At 31.6% G+C, this 18208-nt stretch overlaps 4 protein-coding genes across 5 annotated transcripts; 2 read left to right on the forward strand and 2 right to left on the reverse strand.

Moving 5' to 3' along the window:
- Positions 1 to 1905: 1905 nt before the first annotated feature.
- LOC145607440 (uncharacterized) lies at positions 1906 to 6096 on the reverse strand. The gene is made up of 3 exons (XM_081663089.1): positions 6001 to 6096; positions 2562 to 2954; positions 1906 to 2469 (listed from the first exon to the last, which is right to left on the reverse strand). The coding sequence occupies exons 2-3, from the start codon at positions 2937 to 2939 to the stop codon at positions 1906 to 1908; spliced, it is 942 nt and encodes a 313-aa protein (XP_081519215.1). The 5' UTR covers positions 2940 to 2954; positions 6001 to 6096.
- Positions 3059 to 6090, reverse strand: LOC145608007 (uncharacterized). 2 transcript variants are annotated; one of them, XM_081663607.1, is made up of 3 exons: positions 4107 to 6090; positions 3800 to 4025; positions 3059 to 3662 (listed from the first exon to the last, which is right to left on the reverse strand). In XM_081663607.1, the coding sequence occupies exons 1-3, from the start codon at positions 4791 to 4793 to the stop codon at positions 3259 to 3261; spliced, it is 1317 nt and encodes a 438-aa protein (XP_081519733.1). In that variant the 5' UTR covers positions 4794 to 6090; the 3' UTR covers positions 3059 to 3258. The 2 variants fall into 2 exon arrangements, with proteins under 2 accessions (XP_081519733.1, XP_081519732.1); XM_081663606.1 differs by having other exon boundaries at positions 3059 to 3704.
- Positions 6097 to 9029: 2933 nt separating the features above from the next.
- Positions 9030 to 12116, forward strand: LOC145607804 (heavy metal-associated isoprenylated plant protein 9-like). Its single transcript, XM_081663400.1, has 5 exons — positions 9030 to 9382; positions 9503 to 9743; positions 10034 to 10206; positions 10395 to 10485; positions 11405 to 12116. Exons 1-5 carry the CDS (start codon positions 9362 to 9364, stop codon positions 11893 to 11895), a joined length of 1017 nt encoding a protein of 338 aa, XP_081519526.1. The 5' UTR covers positions 9030 to 9361; the 3' UTR covers positions 11896 to 12116.
- Positions 12117 to 17187: 5071 nt separating this feature from the next.
- LOC145606588 (copper transport protein ATX1-like) lies at positions 17188 to 18179 on the forward strand. The gene is made up of 2 exons (XM_081662379.1): positions 17188 to 17399; positions 17759 to 18179. The coding sequence occupies exons 1-2, from the start codon at positions 17276 to 17278 to the stop codon at positions 18019 to 18021; spliced, it is 387 nt and encodes a 128-aa protein (XP_081518505.1). The 5' UTR covers positions 17188 to 17275; the 3' UTR covers positions 18022 to 18179.
- The last annotated feature ends 29 nt before the right edge of the window (positions 18180 to 18208 follow it).

The following is an 18208-nucleotide window of genomic DNA, read 5'->3' on the forward strand; positions in this document are numbered from 1 at the left end:
AACTTATTTTAGTTGCATTGTAAATTAATTTTAGGTAATTTAAACCAATTATCTAAACTTATATCCAAATGTGTTAACCCTTAAACTTAATTTCCATGACAAAAGTGAAATTAAGGTGGACATGGGTTCAAGGGTTGGTAAAGCAAATCACATAAATTATTAAAAACAATAAGTGGGAGTGGGTAAATATAAAGCTCATTATATATGTTCCTTGGTTGGTGAAATTGCTTAGTCATATAATAATAATATGTCATTATAAAGTACAACTATATATTAAATTAGAGAAACATGGTCATAAATCATAACATATAATTTGGTTAAGATCTCAAATGGCCAAAAAAATTTCAACATTGAGAGGTTGGTTTTCTGTTAAAATGTCCCTAGCTGAGTCATCTCCACATAAGAAATGTAAAGTTGGGCCTATTACTTTTCTGTATAAGTGAAAAAGAACTATCTTTGGAGAGGAAACTTATTACTAATCATCCTTTTTCGATGTTTATATAATTTATTGGCAAATTGGGCACACATTTATTTAATTTCCAATCGTACAAATTGTCTGGTCTTTGATCTTGATAGAAAGGAAATTTTGTGCCAACATCAATAACCTAAATGCACCCACAGTTTGGTGAAGTGATTCCATCAAAATGATGACCTTGTATACACTTTGTTACTAAAATATAGTAACATTATGAACGAGACATTAGCGTAAGGGTTAAGATTATTGTTTTAAGTACATTAAGTTACAAGTGTTTGAATCTCTTCTTCCTATGCATTTATATCACTAAATCGGTCATTGACGTAGTTGGCACAAAATTGGACAATAGCACCAAAACTCTCGATTTCTAAATCGTTTATATTAATTGATCTGTGAACCTCTTTACGTAACAAGAGAATGACAGAAACCTAAAACATAAAAATCATGTACTCTCTGCCTCTACAATAATAGGTCATCAGTGATTCATAGTTTAATTCTTATCAATTATTACTTAGCCTAAGTTAACGCTTAACTTTTTTCTCTAATTACATATGTTCTGATATCTTTGATCAATGCTATTCAAAATAAAAAAAAATAACTTTGATCAATGTAATTTATCTTCTTTATTCTTAGAGCTTGTTTGGTTGCAATGGGAAGTTATTTCCCAAAGGAATTTGTAACACATGGGAATTTAATTACTACATGAAATTTCTAGGAATTGGCTTAAAGTTGTTTGGTTGATACTTGGGAATTTTAACTTCCTAGGATTTTACTTCCCTTATCTTGTTTGGTTCACTTGCTACATTTCCCATGTATTTTAACAAACTTAACTACCTTTTATCAAAATTATAATACATTCTTTTTTTTTGAAACTTGCCACAAACAATCAACTCTTAATTTTTTCTTTAATAAGAGCTAAATTACGTTTTTTTTTTTTACATTCATTCATGGCAGTTTCATGCTTTACTAATCTAATCCACTGTATAAAAGCTCAATCATATGGAAACTACATGCTCCACTAGTCCACATAAGCGTAAAAATAAACATCACTTTTCAACTTGCATGCATCAGTATCAAATTAAAAAGATGAGCTATGAAGTATTGTTTCTTCCTTCCTTCCCTTACAAAAGATACATTATACTTTACAAAAGAGTTAACCTGATGAAATCCATAAAATGTCAGGTTACGAGCATTACAAAAAATTTACATTTAATCTTGCTATTTTAAATCACAAAAAGCTGCACAAAATATTATAATCGACATAGCAGCAATAGTAAATTAGCCGACACATATATATTGGTGTCGTATTGTAGTGTATCATCACAAAAAGTAACAATAATAGTCCTGCTAATTAAGAGACTTGAAGAGCAGCTCATATGATCCTTTTAGGTACTAGTCTCTTCTTCATAGTATACTTGCAAAAATACCTTTTAATCGGAAATCAACAAACCTTGGACATAAGCATATTTGTAATCGTCTGGAAGGCTGAAAAAGAAATCGACTTCAAGAGGATTAAGAGCAATCTTCTTTGAGATCGTAAGAACATCATTTGGAGATAATCCCTCCATTTTCATGATTTCACTTGTCACTTTCATTCTTCTCTCTGCAGAATTAGACTCATGTTGAAAACAACTAGCAAGACGACCAATATGTTCACTTGCACCTTCCATCACGTCACTAATTTTTGCAAGCTTGGTCAAAAAGTCTTTTAAGGCTTCAATGGTTTCTGTCCTTGCTCTCTTTGTCTTGGTAGTAGATCGTGTTGCTGATGGTGGAGGACCAGTAGGACTACATTCAGAAGTTGGACTAGATTCCTCTTCATTACAATGGACTTCTTGTTCTTCTCCACCTCTCTGTTCTTGCTCCATCTCCTCAAGCACATCAAACACACTTTCAGCTTCATTTCCCACTGCTCTGTCTTTGCCAAAAATCTTTCCTAGGTCATCATAAAATGGAAAAGGTTTGTTGCGTAACCCTGCAGCATTCTTATGGCTCTGCCAAGTAGAATGATAAAACAAAGTTCAGTCATCAAGTTTTTTTCAAGGATATTAGACAAACAATATAGGACATTAGTTCTAATAATTACCTTAATCCATTCATCCCAAACAGTTTGCGGGCATGTGACAAACTTTCCCTCATCATTCCACCCAAATCCACTTGCACTAGGGCTAAGCATTTCAGTAATAGCATCGTATTGCTTTCTCAAAAGCTTAACTCGAGACTCAATATGAGGCTTAGCTTTTTTGTCACAACCGGGGAGTTTTCCTTTCATAAGAGCTTCAAGCTTAGCATAAGCACCATTTTTAAATTGGCCGTTGTCAGTTTTCCATCCACCAAGATCGACTAGATCATTCAGGGCATTAACAAGTGCACGATCCTCATGTAATGACCATCTCGACAAGTTTCTAGTAGAGTTGCTTCCAGCACTTTGCTTGAAGCTCCCTTGACCAGTACACTGACTCATTTGAAAGCATGTACTCTGTCCAGCACACATATTACAGGAGACATACAAAATTTTTGTGATCTTTAAGTATATAATAATTAATGACATATACAACTTCATAGTTAGCAAGTACGCAAAACTCATTCAAAATAATAAATATCATAAAAATAAAAACAGTAGATATAGATATATATCTGTATAATACATAAAATTGTACACAAAATTGACCATGCTCTGGTATGATCATGTCATGGTACAATTAATAGTAATAGTATTCTTACAAAAAAAAATTCGTAATACAAGTTGTACGAGGGTAGATTATTAAAATCAAGACAACTACTTAATCAGCCCTGGATTGCAACCAAGAGACATACATCTCAGTTGCTAGGTCATGTCTAAAAGAATTCCATGTTGTGCTAGTCTCCATAACCTCAATACTTTCACCAACATCTTCTTGCATATAATTTTCAATCAAATGCTCCATAGGATCGACATTCATATAGGTTCGAATGAAGTTATGTACCAAAGCACAACCCAAAATAATCCTACATACGACCTTACGACGATACCAAGTTGTGTTTCGTAGAATACCCCACCTCATTTTCAGCAATCCAAAACATCTTTCTATGACATTTCTTGCTTGAGAATGCTTCATGTTAAAATACTCTTCAGCACATAGTGGTTGAGCACCATTTTTCCAAACACTCAAATGATATCTTTGACCCCTAAATGGTGTTAAAAATCCTTCACAATTCATATATCCAGCATCGCATAAGTAGTAGTTACCTTAAAAAAAAATTAAAGGTCTTTAATCCATTTAGACTTAAACAGATCTTTATATTTAATTTACTAATTAATGAAAAATTAGATGTTCTCATTACCTTGAGGGACTCTTAATGGATTTCTTCGAGAAAGTGCATCACGAAGAACTCTATTGTCATGTGCTGAGCCCTCCCACCCAGGTAACACATACACAAATTTCATATCTCGTGTACACACACCTAGGACATTAGTAGAAATCTCTCCTTTTCTATTTCTGAATCTAACTTTATCTTTGTCTCCAACACGAACATAGATATGTGTTCCATCCAAAGCACCTAAACAATTCTACAATAATTTTTCACTTATTAATTGATTTTATATGTGTATGCACTTGTTAAAAAAAAATTACTATAAGCTGCAACTTACCTTGAACCATTTCCACCTGTCATCTTGGCAATTTTCAGTCACTGGCTCTGGTTTTTTAAATAGAATATGGTGACATCTAAGAAGAGCTTGTAAAACCAAGTTGAAGTGCCTTGAAATTGTCTCCCCACTTCTTCTAAAGTATAATTGAGTTCTTCGATTTTTGGTATCATGAGAAAGTGTAAAAAGGAATAAAGCAACTATTTCTTCCAAACTTGAATTCCTATTTCCTTGCAATTTCCCAACATCCTTAAGCATCTCACAGAACTTATAAAAGCAAGCTCTATCCATTCTAAGGTTATCCAAACATGCTACATCACTCCCTTGGATCATTGGTCTTATATTTAAAATCCTAGCATAAACCCTTTCCTCCATAGAATTATCAAATATGTAGGTTATGGGCGTTGGAATTTTGACGTTCAAAATAGTAAGAAGATACACGAGATCAACCATTATTTTCATTAACATGATCATCAATTGCCTATATATGACAATACATGTTGTTGCAATCTTCTTCTGTTTACTTAAAGGCATACGAGCCATAGCTGAGTAACAAATAAAAATTAGTCTTAGTTGCATAAGAGTAATTTTTAAAAAAAAATCAAAGGAAGGTTGTATTAAATATCTAAACTTAATCGTACCTAGAAAATATATATATGAAAGACAAAGATATAATGGCATATTGTACATCTTATCTATAGCAAAAATCTAAAAAAATGAGAGGAGTTGCTGATTGTTGACAAATATTTATAAACAATGCTCTTCATAAGCTTATATCACCAAATGTATACTACTTCTACTTCACAATTTACAATGAAATAAAATAGAAAGTTGAAAACTATATTCATTCACATAAAGAGCTCCTTAAAATGAACAATAATCCAGATGCATTTAATTGAAAATATGTAAAATTATTAACAAAAATGAAATAAGCACAAACGAAATACACTATAGGATTCAATCATCAAGTTTAGCCGTGTAGTTTGAAGTAACAATTGTAAAATCAAGCAATAACCTCACAAATCACAATATACCAATATCTTCAAATTATACTCTTAAGTTATGCTCTAGTACTTGTCAAAAAAAGATATGCTCTAGTAGTCAAATTTATACTCCTAAATCCATGCCTTAATATATATCCTTACATTTTTTTACGCAAACAAAGAATGTATATACTCCTTGGAGGGGCCCAAGTTCAAGCATACACCAAATTCATATATATCTAAATCTGACTATTTAAAATTCTTAGCAATAAAGAATCATGGTGAAATTGTGATTAATCATAGCAAAATACAAATAATTTGAGCCAAAGTATCTCTAGAATCATGGACTCATGATTAATACTCCCAAAACAAATTTAAGCCCTTTGTTCATCAATTATACTACAAGCTAATCAAAACGTTAAACCCCAACCATCCAACTATTTATGAAATTTAACAAAATTGAACCCATAAATAATTAAAGAAGAAGATTCCAGAAACCAAAATTTGAACCCAGAAAACGTTTTTAATTTTTTTTTTTACTAGAAACAGCATTATCTTAGTGATTATGCAAAATCATACAAAAAATTGCAAAAAAATAATTCCTTCTACCCTATCCATGCTATGCTCTCCATTCCAATTCAGAAATATTTGGGTAATTTAAAAACCTAGGTTATCAAATTGGAATAATTTTTCTGTCAATTCAAGAACCTCATAATTTATATCACCCATTTTACTTACATGCACCAAGATTTCCGGAGAAATAATGAAAGCAAAAATTCAACCCTTGCTAAACCAATTTAGACAAGCCTCCATATCAAATCCTTTACACAAGTTTAGAAAAATGAAAATGTAGATGTACTAGTTCTTACAAATCAAATTGATAAACCAAGGAAGAAGAGGATAAAATTACATACCTATAATTTGGTTCCCTGGTTGATTATGGAAGAAAGAGATGGAGAGATATGAGACACAATAGCCACAACACCTAAATGCCCACTACTAGAAAAGCAGAGTTTGGAGAGAGAAACAAAAGTGACGGGAAAAAGGAGGGAAATGAAAAAAAAGCAGCGCCAATTTATTATTTCAGGGCTAAAATCGTAAATTCACTCTAAAAATTCATGTGGGAAGTGTAATTGACCAAGGGGGTACAAGGTGAGAAACTTCCTGTACCGTACAGCAATTATGATTTCCCAAGGAAATATCATTGCCTGCATTTTACAAATTACAAGGCAACCAAACAACCCATGAAAATTGAAATTCATGGGAATTTTCATTGCCCATAGGAATTTGTGGTAACCAAACAAGCTCTTAATAAATTAGGGCATCATTACAGATAGTAATGAAAATTTAAAATTTTCATTTAATTTAGTAAACCGAGAAAGTGACTAGATATATAATGCGACCAATTATCTTGGCGCAAAATGAGTAGAAAGAAAAGGCAGCAATACATACTATACTTCCAATCTCCATGCATGTGACATACCTATAGATTCAAGTACACTTACATACAGATCGATCATTTTACACGCATTATTTTCGTTTAAAGCTTTTCAAACTCCACGCTTTCTCTATCCCTATGCACTCTTTTAAAAATGAATCATTTACCTGAATCTTTGAATCTGTATACAACAAGTTATATTCACCAATATTATTTAATTGAGTAGAATCCCTAAAGTTGGATTAACTATAGATGTAAGTCAATAAAGATGAGCTTAATTGGTTGCTCATATAAAAGTTGTTTTATTTTAGTTTCATCTAATTTTAATTGAAGTGATGTCTTGCTATCTTTTGAAACATTGAACTACGTATGGGGTCCACATGTAGTTTGAATCACATTTTCATCCACCTTTTTTTAAAAAAAATAAAAGGCCAATTTTTAGTTGCAAGTTAATGATCTTGGTGATCAAGCCTAAATTTTAAGGTAATGATCTAGATCTATTATTTATATCTAAAAGTTATTTTTATAGTGGTGATGTTTATGGAGCCAAACTGAATTTTCACACTCCCCTCATATGGATAGATGACCCTAGTGTTATTTAAGCTACTAAGTGTCTCAAATTATAGGGCTAACTCTGATACCATGATAAATACGGGTCTAGGCACACCTGTCATTATAAGAGAAAATTTATTTCACAAGTCCAAGCGAGTTCCATCTCAAAATAAACCATATGAAAATAAGAGGAGCCCCATAACCTTACAAGTGTCTGACTCTTTCCTGATCTTTTATTAATTTGGAACAATTACACGTGTTATTTTAGAAGACTATACTTCTTCAACACGTACACCCTGGCTTTATGTATGGTTTACTACCTATTTTTGGGTGAAAAGTCATATGAAGTATAATATGTTAATATGTCAATAATTGCATGCTGTCATTATTTCATTGGTGCTTGAAAAGATCTAGTTAATTTATATTTTTTTTTTTTTTGAAAAACTAGTTAATTTATACTTAATTAGAGAAAAAGCTATAATTTTGTGAATTCAAACACATACATTAATATGGTCATGGCATAAAGTGTGATTATTGCTGACACAACCACAAAGAATAATGGAGCATGATTAAAGATTAAAGTGACAATGAAAATGAATGTGGCAGTATTGTAAGCAAAATGCTAGTCAATGATCATTCTTCATTTCTTCCAGTACATATATAATTGAATTGCATGATTATAATGGCGATTGTAATTTTAAATTCTTGTTATTTATTACCTACAAGATCTAAATGTATGACAAATTTCACAATAGTACTTAAAAAATAAGGACATTATAGGTAGACATCAAACTCCTTAAGAATTAGCTTTTATAATACAAAGTACAAGTAGACAATTGATAGAGTTTCTTGATTAATTATGTTTATTATATGAAACCATGTTAATATATACTTAACATTCTTGATTCTTGTTTGGTTGATTTTAACCAATCATTCGAATTTCATATAGTATTGCTTGTTAATCATAAAAACATAGCTAGCTCAAGATTACTGACAAAATCTTGGACCTAAAACATTAATTACAATTAAGGAAAAATAATTAGATGTTTTGTCCATAATAGGACCACATAATTTAATTGGTTGAAGTGATTGATCACTTAATTTGCATGATCAACTTAAAGTTTATGGGTTTTCGGCTCCACCTGGTAGTTAAGTATCGCATCAACTTATTATTAATTAAAGTAATTAAGCTTTTTGTATGTTAATACAAAAAATAAAGGTGTAATTAGTTTAGCATAAACTTTATCAATCACACATTCCTTGTGTACAGCCTGTGCAAATACCATGTTATAGTTGTTACACATGATAACCACCAAATCTCCACATTCTCATGAACCCTAACGTCCCTAAGTAATACATACGTGACCATATTTATTTAATCATACATTCAAAACTAATTATTTTTTTCACATAAAAAATTAAACTTTAGATCATCCTTTTTAACACATACATTCTAATAAAATAACTATTCATATATCAGCAAGAGCTCATACTTTTTGATCCTTGATCCAAATTCAAAATTCGGATACCATTAACTAATTAAACCCTACGCTACAGGAAAGTTGTACGGTACAACCAAACCTCATAATTAACACTGATGCATAGTAATAAATACAGAGTATATGAAATAGTAAATAATATGTACATACATATATATTTTATCTAGGCCAGGATAACTTTTATTTTGAAAACGACTCAGCGGTTCACTTCATTATCTCTGTGTACTGAATAAAAGTTTGTATTTTCTCGAAATTACGAGAAGAAAACAAAATAGTTGATTTATTAGTTAAACAATCCACATGGCAGCTAGTCACAATAGCACTCATATTCGTCATCAAATTCTCACCATCACCTCATACACCTCACAACAAACCCCACACCAAAACCTTTCACCAAATTCTTCTCCCTACTTCCATCTATAAATTAGCTTCCTTTGCTTCATTCATTTTCCCCCTTCTTTTCCCCATTCTTTTACTTACAAAAAAAGATTGGATAAAAGAAACTTATAAAAAGAGAATTCATTCTTCTCTTTTTATTAAAAGGAAAAAAAAAAAAAAAAACAGAGTTTTTCTAGGCTTAGTTTGCATTGCATGTGCTTTGGAATCAACAACAGCTTTCTATATATACATATATTTGTATAATTAGAGAGCACCGCCCATTTTCATAAAAATCATTAACATATAATTAATTACATTTCTGCCTATAAATCTTTCTACAATTCCCAATAATCCACTACATTTTCATATTACTCAAGATTCTGAATTATATTTCTGATTAACCAATCAATGGGTGAAGAAGCTAAGCCAGTAAGTGTAGTGTAATGATCAATATGATTGGTTTAATGTAATTTTCCAATGTTTTTGGAAATGGGTTTTGTTATTTGATGATTATAATGTTGTTGTATTAATGAATATGATTGGTTTTAGGAAGAACAAGCTCCAGCAGCAGAGAATAAACCAGAGGAGAAACCTGCAGAGGAGAAGAAAGAAGATAGTCCACCACCGTCGCCACCGGCTGAGGAAGCGAAACCTCCTCCGGCCGAGGAAGAAAAGAAGGAAGAAGAGCCACCACAACCACCACCCCCGCCACCGCCTTTTGTTCTATATGTGGACTTGCATTGTGTTGGATGTGCTAAGAAAATTGAGAGGTCCATCATGAGAATTAGAGGTCTATATTTCTCTTCAATTCTATTGTTACACTTTTAGTGTATGTGACATGGTACATATTTTGGGTGGTTGATGTTGTCACGTACGTAAATATAAATAGAACAATTTAAATCGTGTAGGGTTATAATCTATAAATTTAAAAATATTTACATGGTCCGAATAATTATCATGTTAATGAGAATTATGTTTTTCAGAAAAAGGCGGGTCTAGTTTGGCAAATTGTAGCTGTTAGTTGTGGGAGTCAATTATGTATGTTACTAATAAGTCGTAATTTTCTTGTTCCGTAAGCAGGAGTTGAAGGGGTAGTAATTGACATGGCTCAAAATCAAGTAACCGTAAAAGGTGTGGTGGAACCACAAGCCATATGCAATAAAATAACAAAGAAAACAAAGAGAACGGCTAAGGTTTTGTCACCTTTACCAGCAAATGAGGGTGAACCCATGCCAGAAGTTGTCACTTCACAGGTGATTTTCACGGCATACCTAACTAACTACGCTCATTATTACGTTCTTTTTTCAATTAGTCTCTACATCCTGGTTTAACATGTTCGTGTGTATTAGAGACCGTGAAAAATTAAACTTGAACGGGAATGAAATGAATTACATAAGTTGTTATTTTATTTAATTATTTATTAAATTACCTCTTTATACAGGTTAGTGGATTAACTACAGTGGTGCTTAGTGTAAATATGCACTGTGAAGCATGTGCTGGACAACTCAAGAAGAAAATACTTAAAATGAGAGGTACATTATTTTTGAATATGCAATCCATTATTAGTAATTTTACACTTCTTTTTTTTTTTTTTTTTTTTTTTTTAGTAGGATACAATATTAATTAATTAATCAAATATCCTGTACATTCTTTTTTACTTCTATAAAGTTAACCGGTATAATTATAATAATTAAAAATAAATTTATGTGTTTTCTGCAACATTTTTGTCAATCTTTCTGAAAATGTCATCACTGTTGGTCCACTTTTTAGCAAAAATTCCTGCAAAAAGAACCCCATAAATAAAATTAAAATATATACCTAAAATTATTATATCACTTTTATTTTATGTTTATTTTAAGGTTCAGCCTTATTGAATTTTAAATAATTTTAAAATCGTAAAATCAGTTTTTAAAAATTAAGTAGAAGAAGATGAGACAGGTTTGCTGAGTTAAACGAACACATGTTCATGAAAAAAATTGTGGTCCAAGGAATTTGGCAGCATTAATTGAACTAAGCTACATTGTATATCAAATTTTCAATCAAAAATACTTAATTAAAAATGAATTAGTATTTAGTACAGTACTATCTTTAAGAAAAAAATATAGGATTATACGTATTTTTTTTTTTTTTTTTGAAACAAGGATTATACGTATTTTATAAACCTTTAATTACTCATTACATTAATATTTTGTTTTTATGTGAATACATGCATGTGATACGTAGTACATATTTTTTTTTTAAAGATTCATCATGACTTAATAATGAAGTATATATATATGAATGATTAGGATGGAGTTGTGTTTACACATACACATGCATTGATGCATGGATTTACATTAAAAGTAGTGTATGTACGTATACGATTTTTATAAGAAGGTTACGTACATCTGAACTTTCTCAAACTTATGTTTTAGATAAACGAGATTAACATCAAATTAATTATTGTTCCAGGAGTACAAACAGCAGAAACTGAGCTAAGTGGTGGGAAGGTCACAGTAACAGGCACAATGGACGCAGACAAGTTGGTAGAGTATGTGTATAGACGCACCAAGAAGACAGCCAAAATAGTCCCACAACCCGAACCTGAGAAACCGGCTGAAGAGCCGCCCAAGGCCGAGGAGGGAGGTGAGAAGCCACCGGAAGAGCCTAAGCCCGAGGAAACGAAAGAAGAAAACAATCCGCCACCAAAGGAAGGAGGGGAAGCAAACCCACCCGAAGGCGGAGGTGATCAAAAAGGTGGTGAAAATATAGAAGAGCCTAAGAAGGAAGAAGGTGAAGTTAATGGTGAGGTTATTCACACCATTAATAATTACGTCGAAGAAGAATCAATGAAAAGAATGATGTACAATTATTATTATCAACAACCAATGTATGTGGTAGAAAGAATCCCTCCTCCTCAATTGTTTAGTGATGAAAATCCAAATGCATGTTGCATTTCATAACCCATAATTAAAAAGAGTAATTAAGGGGTAAATGATGATGATTAATCACCACACAAAAGCAAATTTGAACTTATAATAATCAATGGTTTTTTAAAGATGATATTATAAGTTCAAATAATAGAGATTTACTACCACATGATGGTATGAGAGTATAGAGAACTTTGTTGGGTTGTTGTGATAAAGTGTTAATTTTTAATTAATAAAAGTAATGTTTAGAATTATTTTGTACCTATACACTACTTGAAATTAATTGAATACTGTGTATTATAAGGTATGTACATAATTATATAATAATGATCAGTGTACAAATTAATTAATGTATATGTTTTATTCTGTTTCTATAATTGGGGGATTGTTCTTAACTGAGAGAATATGCATCAGAAACACTAACTTCCATGCTCATGATCATGTGTGTGGAAGTTGGTGCCATGCTATATATGCGTTAGTTGAGTTTCTTGAATTGTACTTAAAACAAATCTAAATTAAGTGAAATAATAATTTAAACTTTATAGAGGTATTAACTAACCTTTGTTTTGGTTTGTGGAAATTTTCAAGTGATTGCCACATGATTTGAATAATTTGCATCATTTTTAATTTGTGATTCTTAAGTTAAGTTTAATCCAAATTAATGAAGAAAAAATGAACTTGTTTTAATGGAATTTTAATTGTAGGAGCAAAGTACCAACATTAGGGGCTAAAATAATTAGGTTTCACATTTATGACGGTTTCCATATTGTCGCAATAATATTGATTGTACTATAATCTTTGAAACTTCGTTATACATTTATAATGTGTTGTGTTTTTTGGAGGAAAAAGTTGAAGAAAGTAAAAGAGTAATTAAATGGATCAAGCTAAGGAATGGAATAGAAAAGTGAGGGATAAGTGGAAAAACCGTCATTCATTCCTACAAAAGCAATATAGTATGTTTACTATAATTCAAGGAAAAGATTTTTGCGAAAGTCTAAATTGTTAGTGTACAAGTTAAATAACACAAAAATTCATTGATTTTAACATCAAATTACCTAGAATCCTAGTTAACCTAATTGTAATCTAGCTAAAAGGTTAGATCAATTCCTTCTCTACCAAACACAACCTTAATTAAATTATTTTCCGCCACTTCTATTTTGCTAAAAATACGCCTCTTTTAATGATGAAAGTTGATGTGTATAATAAATATGTAGTATTTAATTACACCAGAGTACTTCAAACTAACTTATCTACACAATTATTTCAAGTATATCTTCAATCATGTTTTTAATGAAAAGTTGGACACGAACATTTTGTTTTGACTACTAAAACCTGGATTATTACATTTAACGCTCCAAACAAAAGTTATTTTTCCATATGAGCCAAGTCAATCATGTTTCACCTTGATTCTCATGGACCATGCATGGCAAAACCAAAAAGGATAACGAGATTTTGGATGGACTGGTAAAATATCCAATGTAGGACATTTTATCTCTTTAAATTAATTGACAATGGATAGAGTAAATGTACTTTCAAGCTAAGATCAAAAGGTGAAAAATATATCTCTTTATTACTTTTCTATTGTACGACGGTCTTCATGTGAACAATATGGGGTTCAAATGATAGATCATGTCAAATGAGATAATCCAACTATGTATAGACTCACCGAATGATGTACAACATTTAGTTAGAAATATTATGGTGTATATGGATACCACATGAGGAATTGTCAGCAAAAAAGAAAAACAATCAAATGTGCTTGCATTTGTATTTGTGTTTGTGTTTTTTTTTTTTTTTAAAAAAAAAAAAAAAAAAAAAAAAAAAAAACTACGCTCAACATAGAGATGCTTTCAACTTTTCCACCAAAAAAAAAAAAAAAAAAAAAAAAAAGACTAAATTGGGTGGGGGTCAATATTTCAGGATATCACATGGGTGGGTCCAAAAATTGCACTGGAATGATCTGAGTCAGCAGAAGCAGGTCCAGTCAGAGCATCTAAAAAGGAAATCAATTGGGACCCACATCTAACGTGGCATTTGTATGGGTGTCATTAGATTTGTCGATAAATTGTCTGATTTGTCTGCATCTAATTACTATTTAAGGAGCCTAAAGCAAAAGAAATACGAAGTAAGAAATAGTAGATTCAACATCTTAAACTTTTGGAAAAAAATTCTGATTCAATATCTAAAGTTGTCTGCTTTTGATTTAAAACTAATTTAGTTGGCAATGCCTGGTTGTAGCTAATAAGATGAAGACACTCCATCTCATTTCTTAATAAGTGCATCACTTGTTTTATTCAGTCATCTATTCTCCCATGATCCTCATACAAACACATAACTTTTATTTTTTGTGAATGAATTATCCCCCACTCACATTTTATCACTTCAGTTTTGGAAAAATTTTCCGACAATGTTCTAAAATTTTAAATTATTATACACTTCAATTTTTAATTTTTCTATGTTTGGAAAAGAAAGAGGTTGAGGTGCTACATATAGATCCCAATTCAAGGGACCTTGGAAAGCCATTACCTTTAAGTTATCGATTTAGCCAATTATGTAATCGCCTACCTCATTAACTCAATGCTACAACGGGCCTTCATGTGACCCTAGGATGTCACCTCTATAATCACCTAAATTTTCGACACCACATCCCAAAATCTCTAAAAATGATTCAATTTCGTGTATTAACCTTCAAATTTGAAATTTGCATAACACATTTGGACCTTCTAAGGCTATGTTTCAAGGTGCTTCAATTCCTGGCTTACTTGGTCACCCCCCTAATCAGATTCGAAACCAAAACTTTTGGATACACTTAGGTATATAAATGTAAGAATAAATTAAAAATTCTTACATGTTTCTACGTGAACCAAGCCCGGAGACATCTATCTAGAGTCAAAACTCGTAAGGTGTACTCGTATAGTCATATGTACTATCGAAGACTAAAAGTGTTGTTCATTAGAAGCTGCAATTTGTACCTCGCTCATCTATTCTCCCTTTCCCTTCATGTGAATTTTGGTGACACAACATGATGATGACATGAAAGACGCCAAAGAATATTTATCGTAAGATTCGTAACAGAATAAATTGGATCTTCAAAAGAAAACTAAAATGGTTAAAAATCCTTGATCTAAATCTTACACCTGCTACAATAGGACAAACTAGGTTAATTAATTCAAAGAACTTAAAAAAGTCTGAAAAGCAAAATTTCAGCATTACTTTTGTTGGTACTTAACTTCTACCTGCTATGTGCTACTAGATCTAATTTTATCCTTTCAAGTTTGAAATTATTATCAGCATCATATCATAATATTTGTTCGTTGATACAACTATTTGGGTAGTTATTGCTTGCGTTGTAGTCGATTGAATGTTGAAGTATTCAAGCTCATCAACCGTGCATTTCAAGTTTGTTGTTGATTTGTTTTTTCAAGGGGTACCATATTAGGCAATTATGGTTAAAAAAAATAAAATAAAATTATATGAGCTAGCTCTTTTTCTTACATGACTAGGAAGATGGATCATGTATGTTTGTTAAAAAAAAAATGGAGTACTTTTTGGCAATATCTACATAGGAGGAACATTTTACATGTAGCATGCATAAACATGGCCACATGGGTAATAAAAAGACTGTGTACAGTGCCTCAGGAAACCCTGTCACAAGGGGAATTTCTAATGTGTACGATTGCAAATTAAATGAGCAACATTAACAATTCAATCCGCTGCTTGTTTTGCCTCTCGAATTCCAGATAGATATATTGCATGCATGAGCATGCGCATGTGGAATCTATGTAAATCAATAAGGATAAGATAGGAAGGAAGGATATGTATGCCAATAGTAGGTACCCCTCGGTGACCGACATCAATCATATCAATGTAATAGAGGCCAAGGGAATTATTATTATTGAACTATTGAAGGGTGCAATTCAAAGAACGTATCAATCCCCGCACATATCATAGTGTGAAACCATAAGTCACAAGTACGAAGTAGTTAATGCGAGGAGATTGTATAATGTGAGTAAGATTCTGCTGCAACTCATATATAGCACGCAGTGGCTTGCTCATGGACACCCACCACCTGAGCTGTAGCGAAAGCGAGTCTTCAAATCGAAATTGTCCTACATGGACTGACCTTGTTGATCTATTCATGACCAAGATGAATTTTGGATGATTAAATGAAGATCACATTGACCAATGTTAAAGATGAATTTGATAGTTTTTTGTTAGGCATGCATGAGTTGCTACTTAAGAGCATGTTCCAATTGACTGAACTGAGCTGAACTAAACTGAGCTGAGCTGAGCTAAACTGAACTGAATTGAACTGAACTGAAATTAGGAGCTGAACTGAACTGAACTGAGCTGAGCCGAGCTGAATTGAACTGAAATGAATATTTAATAAGAGAAGGAAATTAGGAGCTGAACTGAACTAAACTGAACTGAGCTGAGCTGAACTGTACTGAACTGAAAATACACGTATGAGAACAGACCCTTAAACTCATCATCGAATTGAATGGGGGGCTGAATTGGTATAGGTTCAAAATAGTTTAGTAACCAATATTGACTTGCTATTATTATGTGACAATTAATTATTCTAGACGAAGAAACCAAATATACTTGTGTTCCTTTTAATTATCCACGCATAAGCTTAATTAAGTCACACCTAAAATTATTGTTCGAAATTCATCTTATTGGATGTCTAATATGATGTGTATGCAACTATGCATGGTACATTAACCAATCTAATTTTATATCTTATCTAATTAACTAAGAATATGGTGCATGATGACCTCCTACTTTTTCTTGTTAATGAAACCTTAATTAATAATCTACTTAATCTACTTTAAGAGGCAACTTTCTGCCCAAGGCAAAGCAATAAGCACATGGTAGCCATGCTAGAACGTTCAACTGCCATGCAAGAAGAGGGTCCAAACTAATTAAAGAGTCTAATCTTTTTCATTAAAAAAACAAATCTGACTCAGAATTCATGCAATTTCTCCAAGTTATATCACTAATCATAACAAAGAATCTAAGAACAAACATCTTTTAGCCTAAAGTTCCTTGTCAACATTTTGGAAAGCAATGAACAACAACTGAAGAAAATGCAAAAGAAAGCTAAGAAACCAATACATGAGAAGAAAAGCTAATTATAAAGTTATGTTTGACATAATATAAACTAGGAATCATTGTTTTGTGTCGTTTCGACTTTTTAGTCTTTGGGATTCAGATTAGATTACGTGACTTCATTAAGTTATCTTAATCGTATATATATAGTTATATAGCTACCTATTAGCATGAACATAACATTTGGATAAGGCATTAAAATATATCATTCAATTCGCGTAAACTGTTAATTGGTTAATTTGTAAGGATTAGTATAGTTATAAGTGTATAAGATAGAGTACTCCTAGTTAATTCAATTCATATGGCAGATTTACAGATTGTTCCGGCTTACAAGAGTGTTGAGCCTCAATATGTGGAGATGAAGGTTCCTCTATATTCTTTTGGGTGTGAAAGAAAAGTGAAGAAGGCTTTGAGTAATTTAAGAGGTAAAAGTTGAAATTTACTTTGTAGTTTGTACTTATTCAAGGATTATTTTTGTATGATATCAAATGCATCATATTCCCTTGTTTTTATCATATTGCTAGTAATGTAACCGATTTCTAGAATTATATAATAAACACATATTCGTTTGAATTTGTATCATCTCAAAATTAAGATTATCTAAACTAGTTGGCATCTGCATACAAATAAAGCAAAAGTTATCACACTACATATAGGTAGTCGGACCTATATATAGTTTTCCTTCAAGGAATCCAATTCCTTCATTCTTCCTCAATTATATATGTAGCTTAATCTTCTTCTCAATTTCCTTATAGATTTTAACATAAGTTTGATATATGAACAGGAATATACTCGGTAAATGTTGATTATGCACAACAGAAGGTGACAGTGTGGGGAATATGCAACAAGTATGATGTGCTAGCAACTATCAAGAATAAGAGGAAAGATGCTCAATTTTGGAATCCTGAAGACAACATTAAATTGGAAGAAACTGAAGATAATTACAGGATTAGCAGTAATATTAATAGTAATGCCATTTTAACCAAAGCCAAGTCCTTTAGTTATAGAGCTCTGAGAAAAGTATTTAACAGATCTCAATCTTTCTAAACAAACATAGGTACTATATTTAGATAGATTGAGCAATTTGATTAATCATTTCCTTTGAAAATTTATGAACTGAATTTCTCAATCTCTTGCCACTATCTAAATTTCATCTCACCTGTTATGAATTTATGACATTGACATTTATACTGTGATATGTAAATAAATAATTTATGTAGAACCAAAAATTTAT

This window comes from Chenopodium album, chromosome 23, assembly GCF_948465745.1.
Source record: "Chenopodium album chromosome 23, dcCheAlbu1.1, whole genome shotgun sequence".
Taxonomy (NCBI): Eukaryota; Viridiplantae; Streptophyta; class Magnoliopsida; order Caryophyllales; family Amaranthaceae; genus Chenopodium; species Chenopodium album.